The following is a 27,463-nucleotide window of genomic DNA, read 5'->3' as shown; positions in this document are numbered from 1 at the left end:
TCGTTTTGTGTTCCCCTGTTACTCACTCTCCCCCTTTCTTCCCAAGGGGATATGTTCCGTGTTCCCCTGTATCACCCCCTCAACCTTTCTGTCTAAGGAGATAGGATTCGTTTTCCCCAGTACTTCCCCCTCTCCTTTCTTTCTAAGGAGATAGGTTTCGTGTTCCCCTGTACATCCCATTTTCTTTCTAAGGAGATAGGTTTCGTGTTCCCCTGTACCTCCCCATTTCTTTTTAATCAGATAGGTTTCGTGTTCCTCTGTACCTCCCCCTACCCGTTTCTTTATAAGGAGATTGGTGTCGTGTTCCCTTCTACTCTCCCCTCCCCAATTCCTACTAAGGAGATAGGTTCCGTGTTCCCCCGTACCTCCCCTTCCCACATTCTTTCTAAGAAGATAGGTTTGCTCGATCCCCTGTACTTCCCCTTCTCCTTTCTTTCTAAGGAGATAGGTTTCATGTTACCCTGTACCTCCCCTTTCTTCCCACCGGGATATGTTCCGGACCCCTTTCTTTCTAAGATGATAGGTTTCGTGTTTCCCTGTACCTCCCATTGTCTTTGTAAGGAGATAGGTTTCGTGTTCCCCTGCACCTCCCCCTACCCCTTTCTTTGTAATGAGACACGTTTCGTGTTCTCCTGTACACCCCCTTCCTTTCTAAGGAGATAGGTTCCGTGATCCCCTTTATCTCCCCCTCCCCCTTTCTGTCTAAGGAGATAGGTTTCGTGTTTCCCTGTACCTCCCCCTTCTTCCCATGGGGATTTGTTCCGTGTTCCCCTGTACCTCTCCCTCCGCCTTTCTGTTTAAGGATATAGGTTACGTTTTCTACTGTACATCCCTTTTCTTAGTAAGGAGATAGGTTCCGTGTTCCCCTGTACCTCCCCTTCCCCTTTTTTTCTAAGATGATAGGTTCCGTGTTCCCCTGTACCTCCCTCTCCCACATTCTTTCTAAGAAGATTGGTTTCGTGTTCCCCTTTAATTCCTCTCCCACATTCTTTCTAAGAAGATATATTTCGTGTTCCCCTGTACATCACCTTTCTTGCTAAGGCGATAGATTTCGTGTTCCCCTGTACCTCCCCTTCACCTTTCTTTCTAAGGAGATAGGTGTCGTGTTCCCCTGTACATCCCCTTTCTTAGTAAGGAGATAGGTTTCGTGTTCCCCTGTACCTCCCCCTCCAACATTCTTGCTAAGGAGAAAGGTTTCCTGTTCCTCCGTACTTCCCTCTTTCTTACTAAGAGATAGATTTCGTGTTCCCATGTACATCCCCTTTCTTGCTAAGGAGATAGGTTTCGTGTTCCCCTGTACCTCCCCTTCCCCTTTCTTTCTAAGGAGATAGGTTCCGTGTTCCCCTTTAACTCTCCATCCCCTTTCTGTCTAAGGAGATGGGTTTCGTGTTTCCCTGTATCTCCCATTTTCTTTCTAAGGAGATTGCTTTCGTGTTCCCCTTTACTTCCCCATCCGCTTTCTTTGTAAGGAGATGGGTTTCGTGTTCCCCTGTACTTCCCCCTCCCAAATTCTTTCTAAGAAGATAGGTTTCGTGTTCCCCTGTACCTCCCCTTCCCCTTTCTTTGTAAGGAGATAGGTTTCGTGTTCCCCTGTACCTCCCCTTTCTTCCCACTGGGATATGTACCGGACTTCTTTCTTTCTAAGATGATAGGTTTCGTGTTTCCCTGTACCTCCCATTGTCTTTGCAAGGAGATAGGTTTCGTGTTCCCCTGCACCTCCTCCTACCCCTTTCTTTGTAATGAGATAGGTTTCGTGTTCTCCTGTACACCCCCTTCCTTTCTAAGGAGATAGGTTCCGTGATCCCCTGTATCTCCCCCTCCCCCTTTCTGTCTAAGGAGATAGGTTTCGTGTTTCCCTGTACCTCCCCTTTCTTCCCACGGGGATTTGTTCCGTGTTCCACTGTACCTCCCCCTACCCCTTTCTTTCTAAGATGATAGTTTTCGTGTTTCCCTGTACCTCCCATTGTCTTTGTAAGGACATAGGTTTCGTGTTCCCCTCCGCCTCCCCCTACCCCTTCCTTTGTAAGGAGATAGGTTTCGTGTTCCCCTGTACCTACCCTTCCCCTTTCTTTCTAAGGAGATAGGTTTCGTGTTCCCCTGTACCTGCCCCTCTTTCAAAGGAGATATTTTTCGTATCATCCTGTACCTACCCCTCCCACATTCTTTCTAAGAAGATAGGTTTCATGTTCCCCTGTACATTCCCTTTTCTTTCTAAGGAGATAGGTTCCGTGATCCCCTGTATCTCCCCCTCCCCCTTTCTGTCTAAGGAGATACGTTTTGTGTTCCCCTGTTCCTCAACCTCCCCATTTCTTATTAAAGAATATAGGTTTCGTGTTACCCTGTACCTCTCCTTCCCCTTTCTTTCTAAGATGATAGGTTCCGTGTTCCCTTGTACCTCCCTCTCCCACATTCTTTCTAAGGAGATTGGTTTCGTGTTCCCCTTTACTTCCCCATCCGCTTTCTTTCTAAGATGATAGGTTTCGTGTTCCCCTGTACCTTCCCCTCTTTCTAAGGAGATATTTTTCGTGTCCCCCTGTACTTCCCCCTCCCCTTCCTTTCTAAGATGATAGGTTTCGTGTTTCCCTGTATCTCCCATTTTGTTTCTAAGGAGATAGGTTTCGTGTTCCCCTGTACCTCCCACTCTGTTAACGTGGAACGAGCGTCGGTCAGCGATCCGGGGAATGAACACCGAAAAGATTGATTGCAATGACAAATGTTTATTTACAATGATGACAATAAAGAGATTAAATAAAAAAAAAACCTATAATACCCACACGTCACACTCACTAATTCACTCATTCACAAACACAATTATTACAAGTTACAGTCTGTAGCTACACACACAACGACGAATGGGATCCTGGTACAGTTCCGGTGCAAGACAGTCGCTAACCTGCAACCACGCTCAATCCAGAGCCAAGAGGTATAAACACATCAAGCAGCACCATGCTTGCTTGAAACGCCCAAATTGGCAAACTCACTAGTGTCCAAGACACGACAGGAAAGCTGGGATGTACACACTAGTGTCCTTGACACGACAGCCATCCCAATAGTAGATATACTGTGACTCAGCCTCCAAGCAAGTCGCTGACCCTGGCCTACGTAACGACCCAACACATGTATTCCATGCTGACCTTGACCCTGGCGAAGAGAACTTATCCGGTCGGTCCTGACGCTGGAGTCACAATGAGTTGGCACAGCTGACTGGTCCTGGCTTGATAGCTGAGAATCCTAGTCCGTTATGTGAAGCTACAATAATACATAGTGGAAAATAATGCTGTAGTCACACAGATTCACTCTCACCTGGCATACTAATTAACTAATAATTAATTATCAATAATATAAATATTCATTAATATATTGTAAATATACGTAAATCAATATAATAAAGATAAAGGGATAAGTGTGCGGCTCCAAATGGCTATAAAAACACGACTAAGCACAATTCATAGAAGTTGGCGTCTCACGGCTTCCATACTTTTTTACCCAGTGCGCGTACACACTCCAACTAACGCTATAGCTCTAGCTCAGAGCTTCCATAGAATTTTAAAACGGACAAGAACCCTATATTTATTAAATAATTCTACACACAACAATCTATTATGTTTATATTATCTAAATACACCAGAAATCAATAGGAAGTATGAAATTAAAATGATATAGCAGAAACACACCACAAAACAAGTGTACTACATGTATCAACAATAGTTACGCATGATTGGAGCGCACCGACACCTCGATTGCTTGACCCGATAGATTTGACGGCATGGATAAAATAATGCCAGAAAAAAAACATATGGAAACGGAAGAAAGAAACATAACTTACCACAGTCTGTCGTCTGTGCCTTGTTCACAATATCGGAAACAGCTATATTTACATATCGGCTACACGAACTCACAAAACTGTGGACCGTAAACAAGTGTCCATTCCGTGCACAACCGGTCAAGCCCGTGACGTATATCCGCCCAGTGGTGCGGACAATTAAGAGTCCTTACACCGCAAAACAAACTCAAATTAAAACTTACCATTTATAGACAAACTATACATGCTTACGTGACAGTTTTCCCCCTGCTTTCGAAGAAAGTGGATACACTTTCTCATACTCACGGAACATGTATTCCTAGATTCTGCTCAAATAGTCCGCTCCAACGTTGTCGGAACCCTTGATGGCACGAATCCTCAATCTGTATGGCTGTAGGAGTAACGCCCATCTCATAAGTCTGGCATTCGCAGTTTTTGATCTGTGCAAGTAAGTTAATGGGTGATGGTCCGTCTCAAGGATAAACTCTTTCCCATAGATGTAAGGTTCAAACTTCTGGACTGCCCAGACAATTGCCAAACATTCCTTTTCTATAATTGCGTAGTTCTTTTCCCTGGCAAGTAACTTCCTGCTGGCGTAGGCGACAGGCATTTTCTGTCCGTTTTCTTCCTGCAGCAGCACAGCACCCAAGCCAGTATCCGATGCGTCTGTTCGGAGAATGAACTGTTGCTCCAAATTTGGAAGTCTGAGCACCGGTTTAGCTGTTAGCATGTTCTTGAGAGTAGAGAATGCCTTATCGTGCACTTCGCTCCAAAGAACTTTATTTGGACATCCCTTCTTCGTCAGATCAGTCAAGGGGGCGGCAACTGCTGCGAAATTAGGAATGAAACGCCGATAGAATCCGGCCAACCCCAAAAAAGAGCGAACTTGTTTCTTTGTCTCTGGTCTCTCTGCGTTTTTGATGGCCGTCACTTTCGACTCTTCCAATTCCAATTTTCCATCACCAACAATGTGACCCAAACAAGTCAAACTGGAAAATCCAATCGAGCATTTTGTTGGTCTTGCTGTTAGCACTGCTGCTCGAAGCCTTGCAAAAAGATCGCGAAGTACTTCCATATGTTCTTCCCATGTGTCTGTGTAAATCAATATGTCGTCGATGAAGTTATCGATGTGTTCCATACCAACTAAAAGTTTCCTCATCAGCCTACTAAATGTTGCCGGGGCATTTACTAAGCCAAACGGCATTACCTTAAACTGGAAAAGGCCTTGTGGAGTTGAAAAGGCTGTCATCTCTTTTGCGTCTTCCGAGAGCGGCACCTGCCAATAGCCTTTACTGAGATCCAGTTTGGAGAAGTATCTTGCACCCGCTACCCGAGAGAAAATATCATCTGTGTTTGGCATCGGCTCGGCATCAAATACCGTGACTCGATTTAGTCTCCTGAAATCAATGCAAAAACGATTCGTCCCCTCCTTTTTCTTGACCATTACAACAGGAGCCGAGTATGGGGATGATGATGGCTCGATAACGTCCATATCCAACATCTTCTGCACCTCTTCTTTGATCACCTCCTTGGTAATATAAGGCAAGGGGTATTGTTTCACATGAACGGGAGCATCGGTAGTAGTCCTGATCTCATGTTGGGCGAGATTTGTCCGGCCTGGAAGATCAGTTAGCACATCTGTATAACTGTCCATGAGCTCCTTCACTTCATCTGCTTGTGCATTGTTCAGGCCTCCAGAGATTTCAACATCTTCAACATGTTCCTTTCCCCTATCACTAGGAAGGGACTCCAGTCTGCTGGGAAAATCCGCGTCCCCCTGAATCTCCTCACCATCAGCAACAACACTTGCTATAGTGTTTGCGAGAATTCCCTCAGTATCTTCCGCAACATTGTCCACTGGCTTCATGTACTTTTTCAACAGGTTAATATGTAGAGTCTTGATTTTACCGTCCCTGTTCACACGATAGTCGAACGGTCCGACTTTCTCTACAACTTCGTATGGGCCACGCCATTGCATCAGTAACTTGTTAGCTTTTGTCGGCAGAAGCACTAACACTTTGTCGCCTGGTCGTAGCTCCCGTGACTTGGCTCTCCTGTTGAAGTTCCTTCTCTGAACTCGCTTGGCATCCTTCAAGTGATCCATTGCAACTTGGCATGTCTCCTCCATCCGATCCCTCAAATCCATTACATACTGATAAGTCGTTTTGACGTCGTCATCTGGAATCTCTTTCGTTAGCAGTTCTTTCAGAATCATCATCGGTCCACGTATCGCTCTGCCGTACAATAGTTCAAAGGGTGAAAACCCCAAGCTTTCTTGCGGCACCTCCCTATAAGCGAACAAGAGGGCATTGATGTATCTATCCCAGTCCTTGGGTTTCTCAGCGGCCATTTTCCTTAGCATCTGTTTCAGTGTACCATTGAAACGCTCGACTAACCCGTTGCATTGAGGATGATATGGCGTTGTCGTTAGTTGGCGGATCGACAATAGTCTGCTCACTTCCTTCATTAATCCAGAGGTAAACTGGGCCCCTTGATCGGACAACATCTCACTGGGTACTCCAACACGGCTGAAGATATCAACCAGTGCCTCTGCAACGCGCTCAGTCTCAATGCTTCTAAGTGCTACTGCCTCCGGATATCTAGTCGCGAAATCCACTACTGTCAGTATAAACCGGTTGCCACGGTCTGTTGCAGGTTCGAGAGGACCAACTAAATCCACCGCTATCCTCTTGAAAGGCGTATCGATCAATGGCATACTGCCGAGTGGCGCTTTCGGTACTCGGCCTTTAGGGAAGGTACGTTGGCACACATCACACGAACGACAGAACCGAGTCACATCGCCCTGCAGACCAGGCCAAAAAAACTCTGCAAGAATCCTGTTAGTCGTTCGTTTTGCTGCCAGATGTCCCGACATAATCGACTCGTGAGCTAGTTTCATTATCATCTGTCGATACTTCGTTGGTACGACTAATTGTCTAAACACCTTTCCAGTTGCAATCCCAGGGCTTCTGAACTCTCGATATATTAATCCCTTGTGGTAAAACAGGGAAGACTTACCCCCATCATCGCGTTCATACGTATCTCCTTTGCCAACTTACGGAACTTCTCCAGGGTACCATCGCTTTGCTGTTCCTCCTTCATCTCCTTCACACTACCTAAACTCGTCATAAACTCCGATACCTGCAACGGTTTCAACGGCTTAGCTTTCCTTACCTCCGCTCTCGTCTCGCATTCAACGAAAGGGTATCGAACCGTTGCATCTGCAGGAAACTGGCGTGCCACTTCTCATCTGGTTGTCCTACCGGAAGGGCATCCTTAACATTTCCACGTCACATCGTACAAGGGTGACTCTAACAAGAAGGCTTCAGTATCTCTTGTTAAAATATGGCATCGAACCCAGTGCCTTGCAACGGCAACAAGAATTTCCATCAGTCTACTGTTTCCTCCGGATTCACACTACTGTCTAGTCGTGATAAAATTGTCTTGTCGGTGATATTCTCAGGTTGCAACGGAAGGTAGACTACGTTTCAATCCTACATCATCACAACCCGAATCGTAACGAAGAAGGCTTCACCGCTCACAATCCGCTTTCGGTACTCCTTTAGTATTCAGAACAGGCTTTTGACACTCGAACGAAGAACCGGTATGGTGTTGGCAACGACCGAAACTAATCGTGTTCCCTCCTTTTGCAACTTACGAGAGGCTGCCTGACGACTTTCATCTTACTCTTCCTCCCATTTGGTGCCTTCATTCCATCTTTAGTTTCTTATTAAAGTTTGTCTAAACACCTTTCCAGTTGCAATCCCAGGGCTTCTGAACTCTCGATATATTAATCCCTTGTGGTAAAACAGGGAAGACTTACCCCCATCATCGCGTTCATACGTATCCAATTCCTTTGCCAACTTACGGAACTTCTCCAGGGTACCATCGCTTTGCTGTTCCTCCTTCATCTCCTTCACACTACCTAAACTCGTCATAAACTCCGATACCTGCAACGGTTTCAACGGCTTAGCTTTCCTCTTGACCTCCGCTCTCGTCTGAACCGCATTCAACGAATCAAGCTGCCACTTCTCATCTGGTTGTCCTACCGGAAGGGCATCCTTAACATTTCCAATAATCACATCGTACAAGGGTGACTCTAACAAGAAGGCTTCAGTATCTCCGTTAAAATATGGCGTGTTGATCTGTACGTTGGCGATTTGGCATACAAGACGAGAACCATCAGCTAAAATGTAAGTCTTGGTCTTGTCGGTGATATTCTCAGGTTCAACGAGACTACGTCTCACTCCTACCTCATCACAACCCGAATCCCGAAGAACGGTGACAACTTTACCGCCCACACGTCCCAGCACCACCGGCATGGAAGTTGTCTCCTTTGTATTGCAGGCGAAACTCATCTTCGGTATGGTGTTGGCGCCACTCGTGTTCCCTTTATCTTTTACCATAGAGGCTGCCTGACCTTCTTTCATCTTGTCAGATTTCTTCTTCCGGCAATCTGAAGCAATATGTCCAACCTTTTTGCAATAGAAACAAGTCCTCTCCTTGGGCAAGTCGCTTGAACCAATTGTAGATTTCCCAGGTGTAGAACTTGTTGACGGCGAATGTCCTGAAGCTGTTGCCTTATGACTTCCTGCCTTGGTTCCCTTAGAAGATATCAAGTTTGCCGCTTTCATTCTTCTTGCCTCTGCATATTGATCGGCCAGTCTGGACATTGCATCAAGGGACACGGGAATCCGTTCCTTCAGGAACAACATCAGATCCTGGTTACATACCTGTAAAAACTGATCTCTCAAAAACAAGTCTTTCAAGTCTTCATAGGTCTTGTTAGTGTCGGCTAGTTCGACCCATCTCTCCAAGTAGTTTTCAAGGCGAATGGAAAACTGTGAAAATGTTTCACTTCCATCGGGTCTTGATGTTCGGAAGCTTTTCCTGAATCCTTCCCCTGTCATATCAAATCTCCTCAGTAATGCCTTCTTAAGTTCGTCGAAATCCAGAGACTGATGGACTGGTAAACGAGAAAACACCGCTAATGCATTACCCGTCAAAAGAGCGCTAAGGTTAGCTCCCCATCCATCACGTTCCCAATTCTGTACCGTTGCGTACCGTTCGAAGCGCTGGATGTAAGCATCGATGTTGTCCTTTTCTTCATTGAAGGCAGGTAACTTGGGACCCTTCTTTATTGTATCTCTAGGATTGGTCTCCCTCCGACGTCCCGATTTGTCCCATTCAGATTGATACTCCTGTTCTGCACGAATTAATTCCATTTTGCGTTTATGTTCTTCTTCTGCTCTCCTGTCAGCCCGAGCCTCTCTTTCCTCTTCCATTTGCCTTTGCATCTTTTTCTCTTCCCTTTCTCTTTCACGGTCATCTCTTTCCTTGGCTTGCTGCTCTTGAATGAACAATCGTAGTTGGTCGCCTTCAAGTTGAAGTCGCTTACCTGCTTCCAAAATTGCTGAAAGAGAGGACATTTTCAAAACAACTAAATCACTAGACTGCAAGAGATAACCAACACATACAATATTCAATACAACCAGGCATAAGAACTTACCGGAAGTCATGCGTCATCCTTGCTTAGGCCAATTAACTCACCTCAGAGTTCCTGTATAGAGTCCCCAAATGCCAACGTTAAGAAGAAAATGAAAGTAAAGGAAATTTGGCGGGAATCTGTCAAACAATCTAGACTTTGAAACCAATCAAACAGGATTCTATTCCCGAACAACTAACTTTGGCTAATCCCACCGCTGCCACCATGTTGTTAACGTGGAACGAGCGTCGGTCAGCGATCCGGGGAATGAACACCGAAAAGATTGATTGCAATGACAAATGTTTATTTACAATGATGACAATAAAGAGATTAAATAAAAAAAAAACCTATAATACCCACACGTCACACTCACTAATTCACTCATTCACAAACACAATTATTACAAGTTACAGTCTGTAGCTACACACACAACGACGAATGGGATCCTGGTACAGTTCCGGTGCAAGACAGTCGCTAACCTGCAACCACGCTCAATCCAGAGCCAAGAGGTATAAACACATCAAGCAGCACCATGCTTGCTTGAAACGCCCAAATTGGCAAACTCACTAGTGTCCAAGACACGACAGGAAAGCTGGGATGTACACACTAGTGTCCTTGACACGACAGCCATCCCAATAGTAGATATACTGTGACTCAGCCTCCAAGCAAGTCGCTGACCCTGGCCTACGTAACGACCCAACACATGTATTCCATGCTGACCTTGACCCTGGCGAAGAGAACTTATCCGGTCGGTCCTGACGCTGGAGTCACAATGAGTTGGCACAGCTGACTGGTCCTGGCTTGATAGCTGAGAATCCTAGTCCGTTATGTGAAGCTACAATAATACATAGTGGAAAATAATGCTGTAGTCACACAGATTCACTCTCACCTGGCATACTAATTAACTAATAATTAATTATCAATAATATAAATATTCATTAATATATTGTAAATATACGTAAATCAATATAATAAAGATAAAGGGATAAGTGTGCGGCTCCAAATGGCTATAAAAACACGACTAAGCACAATTCATAGAAGTTGGCGTCTCACGGCTTCCATACTTTTTTACCCAGTGCGCGTACACACTCCAACTAACGCTATAGCTCTAGCTCAGAGCTTCCATAGAATTTTAAAACGGACAAGAACCCTATATTTATTAAATAATTCTACACACAACAATCTATTATGTTTATATTATCTAAATACACCAGAAATCAATAGGAAGTATGAAATTAAAATGATATAGCAGAAACACACCACAAAACAAGTGTACTACATGTATCAACAATAGTTACGCATGATTGGAGCGCACCGACACCTCGATTGCTTGACCCGATAGATTTGACGGCATGGATAAAATAATGCCAGAAAAAAAACATATGGAAACGGAAGAAAGAAACATAACTTACCACAGTCTGTCGTCTGTGCCTTGTTCACAATATCGGAAACAGCTATATTTACATATCGGCTACACGAACTCACAAAACTGTGGACCGTAAACAAGTGTCCATTCCGTGCACAACCGGTCAAGCCCGTGACGTATATCCGCCCAGTGGTGCGGACAATTAAGAGTCCTTACACCGCAAAACAAACTCAAATTAAAACTTACCATTTATAGACAAACTATACATGCTTACGTGACAGTTTTCCCCCTGCTTTCGAAGAAAGTGTACACTTTCTCATACTCACGGAACATGTATTCCTAGATTCTGCTCAAATAATCCGCTCCAACGTTGTCGGAACCCTTGATGGCACGAATCCTCAATCTGTATGGCTGTAGGAGTAACGCCCATCTCATAAGTCTGGCATTCGCAGTTTTTGATCTGTGCAAGTAAGTTAATGGGTGATGGTCCGTCTCAAGGATAAACTCTTTCCCATAGATGTAAGGTTCAAACTTCTGGACTGCCCAGACAATTGCCAAACATTCCTTTTCTATAATTGCGTAGTTCTTTTCCCTGGCAAGTAACTTCCTGCTGGCGTAGGCGACAGGCATTTTCTGTCCGTTTTCTTCCTGCAGCAGCACAGCACCCAAGCCAGTATCCGATGCGTCTGTTCGGAGAATGAACTGTTGCTCCAAATTTGGAAGTCTGAGCACCGGTTTAGCTGTTAGCATGTTCTTGAGAGTAGAGAATGCCTTATCGTGCACTTCGCTCCAAAGAACTTTATTTGGACATCCCTTCTTCGTCAGATCAGTCAAGGGGGCGGCAACTGCTGCGAAATTAGGAATGAAACGCCGATAGAATCCGGCCAACCCCAAAAAAGAGCGAACTTGTTTCTTTGTCTCTGGTCTCTCTGCGTTTTTGATGGCCGTCACTTTCGACTCTTCCAATTCCAATTTTCCATCACCAACAATGTGACCCAAACAAGTCAAACTGGAAAATCCAATCGAGCATTTTGTTGGTCTTGCTGTTAGCACTGCTGCTCGAAGCCTTGCAAAAAGATCGCGAAGTACTTCCATATGTTCATTCCATGTGTCTGTGTAAATCAATATGTCGTCGATGAAGTTATCGATGTGTTCCATACCAACTAAAAGTTTCCTCATCAGCCTACTAAATGTTGCCGGGGCATTTACTAAGCCAAACGGCATTACCTTAAACTGGAAAAGGCCTTGTGGAGTTGAAAAGGCTGTCATCTCTTTTGCGTCTTCCGAGAGCGGCACCTGCCAATAGCCTTTACTGAGATCCAGTTTGGAGAAGTATCTTGCACCCGCTACCCGAGAGAAAATATCATCTGTGTTTGGCATCGGCTCGGCATCAAATACCGTGACTCGATTTAGTCTCCTGAAATCAATGCAAAAACAATTCGTCCCCTCCTTTTTCTTGACCATTACAACAGGAGCCGAGTATGGGGATGATGATGGCTCGATAACGTCCATATCCAACATCTTCTGCACCTCTTCTTTGATCACCTCCTTGGTAATATAAGGCAAGGGGTATTGTTTCACATGAACGGGAGCATCGGTAGTAGTCCTGATCTCATGTTGGGCGAGATTTGTCCGGCCTGGAAGATCAGTTAGCACATCTGTATAACTGTCCATGAGCTCCTTCACTTCATCTGCTTGTGCATTGTTCAGGCCTCCCGAGATTTCAACATCTTCAACATGTTCCTTTCCCCTATCACTAGGAAGGGACTCCAATCTGCTGGGAAAATCCGCGTCCCCCTGAATCTCCTCACCATCAGCAACAACACTTGCTATAGTGTTTGCGAGAATTCCCTCAGTATCTTCCGCAACATTGTCCACTGGCTTCATGTACTTTTTCAACAGGTTAATATGTAGAGTCTTGATTTTACCGTCCCTGTTCACACGATAGTCGAACGGTCCGACTTTCTCTACAACTTCGTATGGGCCACGCCATTGCATCAGTAACTTGTTAGCTTTTGTCGGCAGAAGCACTAACACTTTGTCGCCTGGTCGTAGCTCCCGTGACTTGGCTCTCCTGTTGAAGTTCCTTCTCTGAACTCGCTTGGCATCCTTCAAGTGATCCATTGCAACTTGGCATGTCTCCTCCATCCGTTCCCTCAAATCCATTACATACTGATAAGTCGTTTTGACGTCATCATCTGAAATCTCTTTCGTTAGCAGTTCTTTCAGAATCATCATCGGTCCACGTATCGCTCTGCCGTACAATAGTTCAAAGGGTGACAACCCCAAGCTTTCTTGCGGCACCTCCCTATAAGCGAACAAGAGGGCATTGATGTATCTATCCCAGTCCTTGGGTTTCTCAGCGGCCATTTTCCTTAGCATCTGTTTCAGTGTACCATTGAAACGCTCGACTAACCCGTTGCATTGAGGATGATATGGCGTTGTCGTTAGTTGGCGGATCGACAATAGTCTGCTCACTTCCTTCATTAATCCAGAGGTAAACTGGGCCCTTGATCGGACAACATCTCACTGGGTACTCCAACACGGCTGAAGATATCAACCAGTGCCTCTGCAACGCGCTCAGTCTCAATGCTTCTAAGTGCTACTGCCTCCGGATATCTAGTCGCGAAATCCACTACTGTCAGTATAAACCGGTTGCCACGGTCTGTTGCAGGTTCGAGAGGACCAACTAAATCCACCGCTATCCTCTTGAAAGGCGTATCGATCAATGGCATACTGCCGAGTGGCGCTTTCGGTACTCGGCCTTTAGGGAAGGTACGTTGGCACACATCACACGAACGACAGAACCGAGTCACATCGCCCTGCAGACCAGGCCAAAAAAACTCTGCAAGAATCCTGTTAGTCGTTCGTTTTGCTGCCAGATGTCCCGACATAATCGACTCGTGAGCTAGTTTTATTATCATCTGTCGATACTTCGTTGGTACGACTAATTGTCTAAACACCTTTCCAGTTGCAATCCCAGGGCTTCTGAACTCTCGATATATTAATCCCTTGTGGTAAAACAGGGAAGACTTACCCCCATCATCGCGTTCATACGTATCCAATTCCTTTGCCAACTTACGGAACTTCTCCAGGGTACCATCGCTTTGCTGTTCCTCCTTCATCTCCTTCACACTACCTAAACTCGTCATAAACTCCGATACCTGCAACGGTTTCAACGGCTTAGCTTTCCTCTTGACCTCCGCTCTCGTCTGAACCGCATTCAACGAATCAAGCTGCCACTTCTCATCTGGTTGTCCTACCGGAAGGGCATCCTTAACATTTCCAATAATCACATCGTACAAGGGTGACTCTAACAAGAAGGCTTCAGTATCTCCGTTAAAATATGGCGTGTTGATCTGTACGTTGGCGATTTGGCATACAAGACGAGAACCATCAGCTAAAATGTAAGTCTTGGTCTTGTCGGTGATATTCTCAGGTTCAACGAGACTACGTCTCACTCCTACCTCATCACAACCCGAATCCCGAAGAACGGTGACAACTTTACCGCCCACACGTCCCAGCACCACCGGCATGGAAGTTGTCTCCTTTGTATTGCAGGCGAAACTCATCTTCGGTATGGTGTTGGCGCCACTCGTGTTCCCTTTATCTTTTACCATAGAGGCTGCCTGACCTTCTTTCATCTTGTCAGATTTCTTCTTCCGGCAATCTGAAGCAATATGTCCAACCTTTTTGCAATAGAAACAAGTCCTCTCCTTGGGCAAGTCGCTTGAACCAATTGTAGATTTCCCCGGTGTAGAACTTGTTGACGGCGAATGTCCTGAAGCTGTTGCCTTATGATTTCCTGCCTTGGTTCCCTTAGAAGATATCAAGTTTGCCGCTTTCGTTCTTCTTGCCTCTACATATTGATCGGCCAGTCTGGACATTGCATCAAGGGACACGGGAATCCGTTCCTTCAGGAACAACATCAGATCCTGGTTACATACCTGTAAAAACTGATCTCTCAAAAACAAGTCTTTCAAGCCTTCATAGGTCTTGTTAGTGTCGGCTAGTTCGACCCATCTCTCCAAGTAGTTTTCAAGGCGAATGGAAAACTGTGAAAATGTTTCACTTCCATCGGGTCTTGATGTTCGGAAGCTTTTCCTGAATCCTTCCCCTGTCATATCAAATCTCCTCAGTAATGCCTTCTTAAGTTCGTCGAAATCCAGAGACTGATGGACTGGTAAACGAGAAAACACCGCTAATGCATTACCCGTCAAAAGAGCGCTAAGGTTAGCTCCCCATCCATCACGTTCCCAATTCTGTACCGTTGCGTACCGTTCGAAGCGCTGGATGTAAGCATCGATGTTGTCCTTTTCTTCATTGAAGGCAGGTAACTTGGGACCCTTCTTTATTGTATCTCTAGGATTGGTCTCCCTCCGACGTCCCGATTTGTCCCATTCAGATTGATACTCCTGTTCTGCACGAATTAATTCCATTTTGCGTTTATGTTCTTCTTCTGCTCTCCTGTCAGCCCGAGCCTCTCTTTCCTCTTCCATTTGCCTTTGCATCTTTTTCTCTTCCCTTTCTCTTTCACGGTCATCTCTTTCCTTGGCTTGCTGCTCTTGAATGAACAATCGTAGTTGGTCGCCTTCAAGTTGAAGTCGCTTACCTGCTTCCAAAATTGCTGAAAGAGAGGACATTTTCAAAACAACTAAATCACTAGACTGCAAGAGATAACCAACACATACAATATTCAATACAACCAGGCATAAGAACTTACCGGAAGTCATGCGTCATCCTTGCTTAGGCCAATTAACTCACCTCAGAGTTCCTGTATAGAGTCCCCAAATGCCAACGTTAAGAAGAAAATGAAAGTAAAGGAAATTTGGCGGGAATCTGTCAAACAATCTAGACTTTGAAACCAATCAAACAGGATTCTATTCCCGAACAACTAACTTTGGCTAATCCCACCGCTGCCACCATGTTGTTAACGTGGAACGAGCGTCGGTCAGCGATCCGGGGAATGAACACCGAAAAGATTGATTGCAATGACAAATGTTTATTTACAATGATGACAATAAAGAGATTAAATAAAAAAAAAACCTATAATACCCACACGTCACACTCACTAATTCACTCATTCACAAACACAATTATTACAAGTTACAGTCTGTAGCTACACACACAACGACGAATGGGATCCTGGTACAGTTCCGGTGCAAGACAGTCGCTAACCTGCAACCACGCTCAATCCAGAGCCAAGAGGTATAAACACATCAAGCAGCACCATGCTTGCTTGAAACGCCCAAATTGGCAAACTCACTAGTGTCCAAGACACGACAGGAAAGCTGGGATGTACACACTAGTGTCCTTGACACGACAGCCATCCCAATAGTAGATATACTGTGACTCAGCCTCCAAGCAAGTCGCTGACCCTGGCCTACGTAACGACCCAACACATGTATTCCATGCTGACCTTGACCCTGGCGAAGAGAACTTATCCGGTCGGTCCTGACGCTGGAGTCACAATGAGTTGGCACAGCTGACTGGTCCTGGCTTGATAGCTGAGAATCCTAGTCCGTTATGTGAAGCTACAATAATACATAGTGGAAAATAATGCTGTAGTCACACAGATTCACTCTCACCTGGCATACTAATTAACTAATAATTAATTATCAATAATATAAATATTCATTAATATATTGTAAATATACGTAAATCAATATAATAAAGATAAAGGGATAAGTGTGCGGCTCCAAATGGCTATAAAAACACGACTAAGCACAATTCATAGAAGTTGGCGTCTCACGGCTTCCATACTTTTTTACCCAGTGCGCGTACACACTCCAACTAACGCTATAGCTCTAGCTCAGAGCTTCCATAGAATTTTAAAACGGACAAGAACCCTATATTTATTAAATAATTCTACACACAACAATCTATTATGTTTATATTATCTAAATACACCAGAAATCAATAGGAAGTATGAAATTAAAATGATATAGCAGAAACACACCACAAAACAAGTGTACTACATGTATCAACAATAGTTACGCATGATTGGAGCGCACCGACACCTCGATTGCTTGACCCGATAGATTTGACGGCATGGATAAAATAATGCCAGAAAAAAAACATATGGAAACGGAAGAAAGAAACATAACTTACCACAGTCTGTCGTCTGTGCCTTGTTCACAATATCGGAAACAGCTATATTTACATATCGGCTACACGAACTCACAAAACTGTGGACCGTAAACAAGTGTCCATTCCGTGCACAACCGGTCAAGCCCGTGACGTATATCCGCCCAGTGGTGCGGACAATTAAGAGTCCTTACACCGCAAAACAAACTCAAATTAAAACTTACCATTTATAGACAAACTATACATGCTTACGTGACTTGTCTCTGGTCTCTCTGCGTTTTTGATGGCCGTCACTTTCGACTCTTCCAATTCCAATTTTCCATCACCAACAATGTGACCCAAACAAGTCAAACTGGAAAATCCAATCGAGCATTTTGTTGGTCTTGCTGTTAGCACTGCTGCTCGAAGCCTTGCAAAAAGATCGCGAAGTACTTCCATATGTTCTTCCCATGTGTCTGTGTAAATCAATATGTCGTCGATGAAGTTATCGATGTGTTCCATACCAACTAAAAGTTTCCTCATCAGCCTACTAAATGTTGCCGGGGCATTTACTAAGCCAAACGGCATTACCTTAAACTGGAAAAGGCCTTGTGGAGTTGAAAAGGCTGTCATCTCTTTTGCGTCTTCCGAGAGCGGCACCTGCCAATAGCCTTTACTGAGATCCAGTTTGGAGAAGTATCTTGCACCCGCTACCCGAGAGAAAATATCATCTGTGTTTGGCATCGGCTCGGCATCAAATACCGTGACTCGATTTAGTCTCCTGAAATCAATGCAAAAACGATTCGTCCCCTCCTTTTTCTTGACCATTACAACAGGAGCCGAGTATGGGGATGATGATGGCTCGATAACGTCCATATCCAACATCTTCTGCACCTCTTCTTTGATCACCTCCTTGGTAATATAAGGCAAGGGGTATTGTTTCACATGAACGGGAGCATCGGTAGTAGTCCTGATCTCATGTTGGGCGAGATTTGTCCGGCCTGGAAGATCAGTTAGCACATCTGTATAACTGTCCATGAGCTCCTTCACTTCATCTGCTTGTGCATTGTTCAGGCCTCCAGAGATTTCAACATCTTCAACATGTTCCTTTCCCCTATCACTAGGAAGGGACTCCAGTCTGCTGGGAAAATCCGCGTCCCCCTGAATCTCCTCACCATCAGCAACAACACTTGCTATAGTGTTTGCGAGAATTCCCTCAGTATCTTCCGCAACATTGTCCACTGGCTTCATGTACTTTTTCAACAGGTTAATATGTAGAGTCTTGATTTTACCGTCCCTGTTCACACGATAGTCGAACGGTCCGACTTTCTCTACAACTTCGTATGGGCCACGCCATTGCATCAGTAACTTGTTAGCTTTTGTCGGCAGAAGCACTAACACTTTGTCGCCTGGTCGTAGCTCCCGTGACTTGGCTCTCCTGTTGAAGTTCCTTCTCTGAACTCGCTTGGCATCCTTCAAGTGATCCATTGCAACTTGGCATGTCTCCTCCATCCGTTCCCTCAAATCCATTACATACTGATAAGTCGTTTTGACGTCGTCATCTGGAATCTCTTTCGTTAGCAGTTCTTTCAGAATCATCATCGGTCCACGTATCGCTCTGCCGTACAATAGTTCAAAGGGTGACAACCCCAAGCTTTCTTGCGGCACCTCCCTATAAGCGAACAAGAGGGCATTGATGTATCTATCCCAGTCCTTGGGTTTCTCAGCGGCCATTTTCCTTAGCATCTGTTTCAGTGTACCATTGAAACGCTCGACTAACCCGTTGCATTGAGGATGATATGGCGTTGTCGTTAGTTGGCGGATCGACAATAGTCTGCTCACTTCCTTCATTAATCCAGAGGTAAACTGGGCCCCTTGATCGGACAACATCTCACTGGGTACTCCAACACGGCTGAAGATATCAACCAGTGCCTCTGCAACGCGCTCAGTCTCAATGCTTCTAAGTGCTACTGCCTCCGGATATCTAGTCGCGAAATCCACTACTGTCAGTATAAACCGGTTGCCACGGTCTGTTGCAGGTTCGAGAGGACCAACTAAATCCACCGCTATCCTCTTGAAAGGCGTATCGATCAATGGCATACTGCCGAGTGGCGCTTTCGGTACTCGGCCTTTAGGGAAGGTACGTTGGCACACATCACACGAACGACAGAACCGAGTCACATCGCCCTGCAGACCAGGCCAAAAAAACTCTGCAAGAATCCTGTTAGTCGTTCGTTTTGCTGCCAGATGTCCCGACATAATCGACTCGTGAGCTAGTTTTATTATCATCTGTCGATACTTCGTTGGTACGACTAATTGTCTAAACACCTTTCCAGTTGCAATCCCAGGGCTTCTGAACTCTCGATATATTAATCCCTTGTGGTAAAACAGGGAAGACTTACCCCCATCATCGCGTTCATACGTATCCAATTCCTTTGCCAACTTACGGAACTTCTCCAGGGTACCATCGCTTTGCTGTTCCTCCTTCATCTCCTTCACACTACCTAAACTCGTCATAAACTCCGATACCTGCAACGGTTTCAACGGCTTAGCTTTCCTCTTGACCTCCGCTCTCGTCTGAACCGCATTCAACGAATCAAGCTGCCACTTCTCATCTGGTTGTCCTACCGGAAGGGCATCCTTAACATTTCCAATAATCACATCGTACAAGGGTGACTCTAACAAGAAGGCTTCAGTATCTCCGTTAAAATATGGCGTGTTGATCTGTACGTTGGCGATTTGGCATACAAGACGAGAACCATCAGCTAAAATGTAAGTCTTGGTCTTGTCGGTGATATTCTCAGGTTCAACGAGACTACGTCTCACTCCTACCTCATCACAACCCGAATCCCGAAGAACGGTGACAACTTTACCGCCCACACGTCCCAGCACCACCGGCATGGAAGTTGTCTCCTTTGTATTGCAGGCGAAACTCATCTTCGGTATGGTGTTGGCGCCACTCGTGTTCCCTTTATCTTTTACCATAGAGGCTGCCTGACCTTCTTTCATCTTGTCAGATTTCTTCTTCCGGCAATCTGAAGCAATATGTCCAACCTTTTTGCAATAGAAACAAGTCCTCTCCTTGGGCAAGTCGCTTGAACCAATTGTAGATTTCCCAGGTGTAGAACTTGTTGACGGCGAATGTCCTGAAGCTGTTGCCTTATGATTTCCTGCCTTGGTTCCCTTAGAAGATATCAAGTTTGCCGCTTTCATTCTTCTTGCCTCTGCATATTGATCGGCCAGTCTGGACATTGCATCAAGGGACACGGGAATCCGTTCCTTCAGGAACAACATCAGATCCTGGTTACATACCTGTAAAAACTGATCTCTCAAAAACAAGTCTTTCAAGTCTTCATAGGTCTTGTTAGTGTCGGCTAGTTCGACCCATCTCTCCAAGTAGTTTTCAAGGCGAATGGAAAACTGTGAAAATGTTTCACTTCCATCGGGTCTTGATGTTCGGAAGCTTTTCCTGAATCCTTCCCCTGTCATATCAAATCTCCTCAGTAATGCCTTCTTAAGTTCGTCGAAATCCAGAGACTGATGGACTGGTAAACGAGAAAACACCGCTAATGCATTACCCGTCAAAAGAGCGCTAAGGTTAGCTCCCCATCCATCACGTTCCCAATTCTGTACCGTTGCGTACCGTTCGAAGCGCTGGATGTAAGCATCGATGTTGTCCTTTTCTTCATTGAAGGCAGGTAACTTGGGACCCTTCTTTATTGTATCTCTAGGATTGGTCTCCCTCCGACGTCCCGATTTGTCCCATTCAGATTGATACTCCTGTTCTGCACGAATTAATTCCATTTTGCGTTTATGTTCTTCTTCTGCTCTCCTGTCAGCCCGAGCCTCTCTTTCCTCTTCCATTTGCCTTTGCATCTTTTTCTCTTCCCTTTCTCTTTCACGATTCTCTTTCCTTGGCTTGCTCTCTTGAATGAACAATCGTAGTTGGTCGCCTTCAAGTTGAAGTCGTCCCGCTGATTTGTCCCATTCACATCATCTCTTAAGATTGATTGCAATGACAAATGTTTATTTACAATGATGACAATAAAGAGATTAAATAAAAAAAAAACCTATAATACCCACACGTCACACTCACTAATTCACTCATTCACAAACACAATTATTACAAGTTACAGTCTGTAGCTACACACACAACGACGAATGGGATCCTGGTACAGTTCCGGTGCAAGACAGTCGCTAACCTGCAACCACGCTCAATCCAGAGCCAAGAGGTATAAACACATCAAGCAGCACCATGCTTGCTTGAAACGCCCAAATTGGCAAACTCACTAGTGTCCAAGACACGACAGGAAAGCTGGGATGTACACACTAGTGTCCTTGACACGACAGCCATCCCAATAGTAGATATACTGTGACTCAGCCTCCAAGCAAGTCGCTGACCCTGGCCTACGTAACGACCCAACACATGTATTCCATGCTGACCTTGACCCTGGCGAAGAGAACTTATCCGGTCGGTCCTGACGCTGGAGTCACAATGAGTTGGCACAGCTGACTGGTCCTGGCTTGATAGCTGAGAATCCTAGTCCGTTATGTGAAGCTACAATAATACATAGTGGAAAATAATGCTGTAGTCACACAGATTCACTCTCACCTGGCATACTAATTAACTAATAATTAATTATCAATAATATAAATATTCATTAATATATTGTAAATATACGTAAATCAATATAATAAAGATAAAGGGATAAGTGTGCGGCTCCAAATGGCTATAAAAACACGACTAAGCACAATTCATAGAAGTTGGCGTCTCACGGCTTCCATACTTTTTTACCCAGTGCGCGTACACACTCCAACTAACGCTATAGCTCTAGCTCAGAGCTTCCATAGAATTTTAAAACGGACAAGAACCCTATATTTATTAAATAATTCTACACACAACAATCTATTATGTTTATATTATCTAAATACACCAGAAATCAATAGGAAGTATGAAATTAAAATGATATAGCAGAAACACACCACAAAACAAGTGTACTACATGTATCAACAATAGTTACGCATGATTGGAGCGCACCGACACCTCGATTGCTTGACCCGATAGATTTGACGGCATGGATAAAATAATGCCAGAAAAAAAAAAAAACATATGGAAACGGAAGAAAGAAACATAACTTACCACAGTCTGTCGTCTGTGCCTTGTTCACAATATCGGAAACAGCTATATTTACATATCGGCTACACGAACTCACAAAACTGTGGACCGTAAACAAGTGTCCATTCCGTGCACAACCGGTCAAGCCCGTGACGTATATCCGCCCAGTGGTGCGGACAATTAAGAGTCCTTACACCGCAAAACAAACTCAAATTAAAACTTACCATTTATAGACAAACTATACATGCTTACGTGACAGTTTTCCCCCTGCTTTCGAAGAAAGTGGATACACTTTCTCATACTCACGGAACATGTATTCCTAGATTCTGCTCAAATAGTCCGCTCCAACGTTGTCGGAACCCTTGATGGCACGAATCCTCAATCTGTATGGCTGTAGGAGTAACGCCCATCTCATAAGTCTGGCATTCGCAGTTTTTGATCTGTGCAAGTAAGTTAATGGGTGATGGTCCGTCTCAAGGATAAACTCTTTCCCATAGATGTAAGGTTCAAACTTCTGGACTGCCCAGACAATTGCCAAACATTCCTTTTCTATAATTGCGTAGTTCTTTTCCCTGGCAAGTAACTTCCTGCTGGCGTAGGCGACAGGCATTTTCTGTCCGTTTTCTTCCTGCAGCAGCACAGCACCCAAGCCAGTATCCGATGCGTCTGTTCGGAGAATGAACTGTTGCTCCAAATTTGGAAGTCTGAGCACCGGTTTAGCTGTTAGCATGTTCTTGAGAGTAGAGAATGCCTTATCGTGCACTTCGCTCCAAAGAACTTTATTTGGACATCCCTTCTTCGTCAGATCAGTCAAGGGGGCGGCAACTGCTGCGAAATTAGGAATGAAACGCCGATAGAATCCGGCCAACCCCAAAAAAGAGCGAACTTGTTTCTTTGTCTCTGGTCTCTCTGCGTTTTTGATGGCCGTCACTTTCGACTCTTCCAATTCCAATTTTCCATCACCAACAATGTGACCCAAACAAGTCAAACTGGAAAATCCAATCGAGCATTTTGTTGGTCTTGCTGTTAGCACTGCTGCTCGAAGCCTTGCAAAAAGATCGCGAAGTACTTCCATATGTTCTTCCCATGTGTCTGTGTAAATCAATATGTCGTCGATGAAGTTATCGATGTGTTCCATACCAACTAAAAGTTTCCTCATCAGCCTACTAAATGTTGCCGGGGCATTTACTAAGCCAAACGGCATTACCTTAAACTGGAAAAGGCCTTGTGGAGTTGAAAAGGCTGTCATCTCTTTTGCGTCTTCCGAGAGCGGCACCTGCCAATAGCCTTTACTGAGATCCAGTTTGGAGAAGTATCTTGCACCCGCTACCCGAGAGAAAATATCATCTGTGTTTGGCATCGGCTCGGCATCAAATACCGTGACTCGATTTAGTCTCCTGAAATCAATGCAAAAACGATTCGTCCCCTCCTTTTTCTTGACCATTACAACAGGAGCCGAGTATGGGGATGATGATGGCTCGATAACGTCCATATCCAACATCTTCTGCACCTCTTCTTTGATCACCTCCTTGGTAATATAAGGCAAGGGGTATTGTTTCACATGAACGGGAGCATCGGTAGTAGTCCTGATCTCATGTTGGGCGAGATTTGTCCGGCCTGGAAGATCAGTTAGCACATCTGTATAACTGTCCATGAGCTCCTTCACTTCATCTGCTTGTGCATTGTTCAGGCCTCCAGAGATTTCAACATCTTCAACATGTTCCTTTCCCCTATCACTAGGAAGGGACTCCAGTCTGCTGGGAAAATCCGCGTCCCCCTGAATCTCCTCACCATCAGCAACAACACTTGCTATAGTGTTTGCGAGAATTCCCTCAGTATCTTCCGCAACATTGTCCACTGGCTTCATGTACTTTTTCAACAGGTTAATATGTAGAGTCTTGATTTTACCGTCCCTGTTCACACGATAGTCGAACGGTCCGACTTTCTCTACAACTTCGTATGGGCCACGCCATTGCATCAGTAACTTGTTAGCTTTTGTCGGCAGAAGCACTAACACTTTGTCGCCTGGTCGTAGCTCCCGTGACTTGGCTCTCCTGTTGAAGTTCCTTCTCTGAACTCGCTTGGCATCCTTCAAGTGATCCATTGCAACTTGGCATGTCTCCTCCATCCGATCCCTCAAATCCATTACATACTGATAAGTCGTTTTGACGTCGTCATCTGGAATCTCTTTCGTTAGCAGTTCTTTCAGAATCATCATCGGTCCACGTATCGCTCTGCCGTACAATAGTTCAAAGGGTGAAAACCCCAAGCTTTCTTGCGGCACCTCCCTATAAGCGAACAAGAGGGCATTGATGTATCTATCCCAGTCCTTGGGTTTCTCAGCGGCCATTTTCCTTAGCATCTGTTTCAGTGTACCATTGAAACGCTCGACTAACCCGTTGCATTGAGGATGATATGGCGTTGTCGTTAGTTGGCGGATCGACAATAGTCTGCTCACTTCCTTCATTAATCCAGAGGTAAACTGGGCCCCTTGATCGGACAACATCTCACTGGGTACTCCAACACGGCTGAAGATATCAACCAGTGCCTCTGCAACGCGCTCAGTCTCAATGCTTCTAAGTGCTACTGCCTCCGGATATCTAGTCGCGAAATCCACTACTGTCAGTATAAACCGGTTGCCACGGTCTGTTGCAGGTTCGAGAGGACCAACTAAATCCACCGCTATCCTCTTGAAAGGCGTATCGATCAATGGCATACTGCCGAGTGGCGCTTTCGGTACTCGGCCTTTAGGGAAGGTACGTTGGCACACATCACACGAACGACAGAACCGAGTCACATCGCCCTGCAGACCAGGCCAAAAAAACTCTGCAAGAATCCTGTTAGTCGTTCGTTTTGCTGCCAGATGTCCCGACATAATCGACTCGTGAGCTAGTTTCATTATCATCTGTCGATACTTCGTTGGTACGACTAATTGTCTAAACACCTTTCCAGTTGCAATCCCAGGGCTTCTGAACTCTCGATATATTAATCCCTTGTGGTAAAACAGGGAAGACTTACCCCCATCATCGCGTTCATACGTATCCGATTCCTTTGCCAACTTACGGAACTTCTCCAGGGTACCATCGCTTTGCTGTTCCTCCTTCATCTCCTTCACACTACCTAAACTCGTCATAAACTCCGATACCTGCAACGGTTTCAACGGCTTAGCTTTCCTCTTGACCTCCGCTCTCGTCTGAACCGCATTCAACGAATCAAGCTGCCACTTCTCATCTGGTTGTCCTACCGGAAGGGCATCCTTAACATTTCCAATAATCACATCGTACAAGGGTGACTCTAACAAGAAGGCTTCAGTATCTCCGTTAAAATATGGCGTGTTGATCTGTACGTTGGCGATTTGGCATACAAGACGAGAACCATCAGCTAAAATGTAAGTCTTGGTCTTGTCGGTGATATTCTCAGGTTCAACGAGACTACGTCTCACTCCTACCTCATCACAACCCGAATCCCGAAGAACGGTGACAACTTTACCGCCCACACGTCCCAGCACCACCGGCATGGAAGTTGTCTCCTTTGTATTGCAGGCGACACTCATCTTCGGTATGGTGTTGGCGCCACTCGTGTTCCCTTTATCTTTTACCATAGAGGCTGCCTGACCTTCTTTCATCTTGTCAGATTTCTTCTTCCGGCAATCTGAAGCAATATGTCCAACCTTTTTGCAATAGAAACAAGTCCTCTCCTTGGGCAAGTCGCTTGAACCAATTGTAGATTTCCCAGGTGTAGAACTTGTTGACGGCGAATGTCCTGAAGCTGTTGCCTTATGACTTCCTGCCTTGGTTCCCTTAGAAGATATCAAGTTTGCCGCTTTCATTCTTCTTGCCTCTGCATATTGATCGGCCAGTCTGGACATTGCATCAAGGGACACGGGAATCCGTTCCTTCAGGAACAACATCAGATCCTGGTTACATACCTGTAAAAACTGATCTCTCAAAAACAAGTCTTTCAAGTCTTCATAGGTCTTGTTAGTGTCGGCTAGTTCGACCCATCTCTCCAAGTAGTTTTCAAGGCGAATGGAAAACTGTGAAAATGTTTCACTTCCATCGGGTCTTGATGTTCGGAAGCTTTTCCTGAATCCTTCCCCTGTCATATCAAATCTCCTCAGTAATGCCTTCTTAAGTTCGTCGAAATCCAGAGACTGATGGACTGGTAAACGAGAAAACACCGCTAATGCATTACCCGTCAAAAGAGCGCTAAGGTTAGCTCCCCATCCATCACGTTCCCAATTCTGTACCGTTGCGTACCGTTCGAAGCGCTGGATGTAAGCATCGATGTTGTCCTTTTCTTCATTGAAGGCAGGTAACTTGGGACCCTTCTTTATTGTATCTCTAGGATTGGTCTCCCTCCGACGTCCCGATTTGTCCCATTCAGATTGATACTCCTGTTCTGCACGAATTAATTCCATTTTGCGTTTATGTTCTTCTTCTGCTCTCCTGTCAGCCCGAGCCTCTCTTTCCTCTTCCATTTGCCTTTGCATCTTTTTCTCTTCCCTTTCTCTTTCACGGTCATCTCTTTCCTTGGCTTGCTGCTCTTGAATGAACAATCGTAGTTGGTCGCCTTCAAGTTGAAGTCGCTTACCTGCTTCCAAAATTGCTGAAAGAGAGGACATTTTCAAAACAACTAAATCACTAGACTGCAAGAGATAACCAACACATACAATATTCAATACAACCAGGCATAAGAACTTACCGGAAGTCATGCGTCATCCTTGCTTAGGCCAATTAACTCACCTCAGAGTTCCTGTATAGAGTCCCCAAATGCCAACGTTAAGAAGAAAATGAAAGTAAAGGAAATTTGGCGGGAATCTGTCAAACAATCTAGACTTTGAAACCAATCAAACAGGATTCTATTCCCGAACAACTAACTTTGGCTAATCCCACCGCTGCCACCATGTTGTTAACGTGGAACGAGCGTCGGTCAGCGATCCGGGGAATGAACACCGAAAAGATTGATTGCAATGACAAATGTTTATTTACAATGATGACAATAAAGAGATTAAATAAAAAAAAAAAACCTATAATACCCACACGTCACACTCACTAATTCACTCATTCACAAACACAATTATTACAAGTTACAGTCTGTAGCTACACACACAACGACGAATGGGATCCTGGTACAGTTCCGGTGCAAGACAGTCGCTAACCTGCAACCACGCTCAATCCAGAGCCAAGAGGTATAAACACATCAAGCAGCACCATGCTTGCTTGAAACGCCCAAATTGGCAAACTCACTAGTGTCCAAGACACGACAGGAAAGCTGGGATGTACACACTAGTGTCCTTGACACGACAGCCATCCCAATAGTAGATATACTGTGACTCAGCCTCCAAGCAAGTCGCTGACCCTGGCCTACGTAACGACCCAACACATGTATTCCATGCTGACCTTGACCCTGGCGAAGAGAACTTATCCGGTCGGTCCTGACGCTGGAGTCACAATGAGTTGGCACAGCTGACTGGTCCTGGCTTGATAGCTGAGAATCCTAGTCCGTTATGTGAAGCTACAATAATACATAGTGGAAAATAATGCTGTAGTCACACAGATTCACTCTCACCTGGCATACTAATTAACTAATAATTAATTATCAATAATATAAATATTCATTAATATA

The 27,463-nt window shown here is 44.9% G+C and overlaps 1 protein-coding gene and 1 long non-coding RNA gene across 3 annotated transcripts; both read right to left on the bottom strand.

Moving 5' to 3' along the window:
- Positions 1-2,767: 2,767 nt before the first annotated feature.
- Positions 2,768-27,463, bottom strand: LOC132562491 (uncharacterized). 2 transcript variants are annotated; one of them, XR_009554759.1, is made up of 5 exons: positions 27,085-27,463; positions 21,010-21,277; positions 15,920-16,187; positions 9,855-10,122; positions 2,768-3,249 (listed from the first exon to the last, which is right to left on the bottom strand). It is a non-coding gene; the product is annotated as an uncharacterized LOC132562491 (long non-coding RNA). The 2 variants fall into 2 exon arrangements; XR_009554758.1 differs by lacking the exon at positions 2,768-3,249 and having other exon boundaries at positions 9,641-10,122.
- Positions 13,140-15,579, bottom strand: LOC132562488 (uncharacterized). Its single transcript, XM_060227233.1, has 2 exons — positions 15,553-15,579; positions 13,140-15,320 (listed from the first exon to the last, which is right to left on the bottom strand). Exons 1-2 carry the CDS (start codon positions 15,577-15,579, stop codon positions 13,140-13,142), a joined length of 2,208 nt encoding a protein of 735 aa, XP_060083216.1.

Source organism: Ylistrum balloti, unplaced genomic scaffold (assembly GCF_031769215.1).
Source record: "Ylistrum balloti isolate Yb309-2 unplaced genomic scaffold, AGI_CSIRO_Ybal_v1 Utg371432, whole genome shotgun sequence".
NCBI lineage: Eukaryota > Metazoa > Mollusca > Bivalvia > Pectinida > Pectinidae > Ylistrum > Ylistrum balloti.
Note: the sequence above shows the minus strand (reverse complement) of the source record. Positions and strands in the feature narration are given on the sequence as shown.

Coding starts and splice junctions, on each gene's coding strand:
- LOC132562488 (XM_060227233.1), bottom strand. CDS start 15,579: ATGGTGGCAGCGGTGGGATTAGCCAAA. Junction 15,321..15,552: donor CAGCGGTGGGATTAGCCAAA/GTTAGTTGTTCG, acceptor TATCTCTTGCAG/TCTAGTGATTTAGTTGTTTT.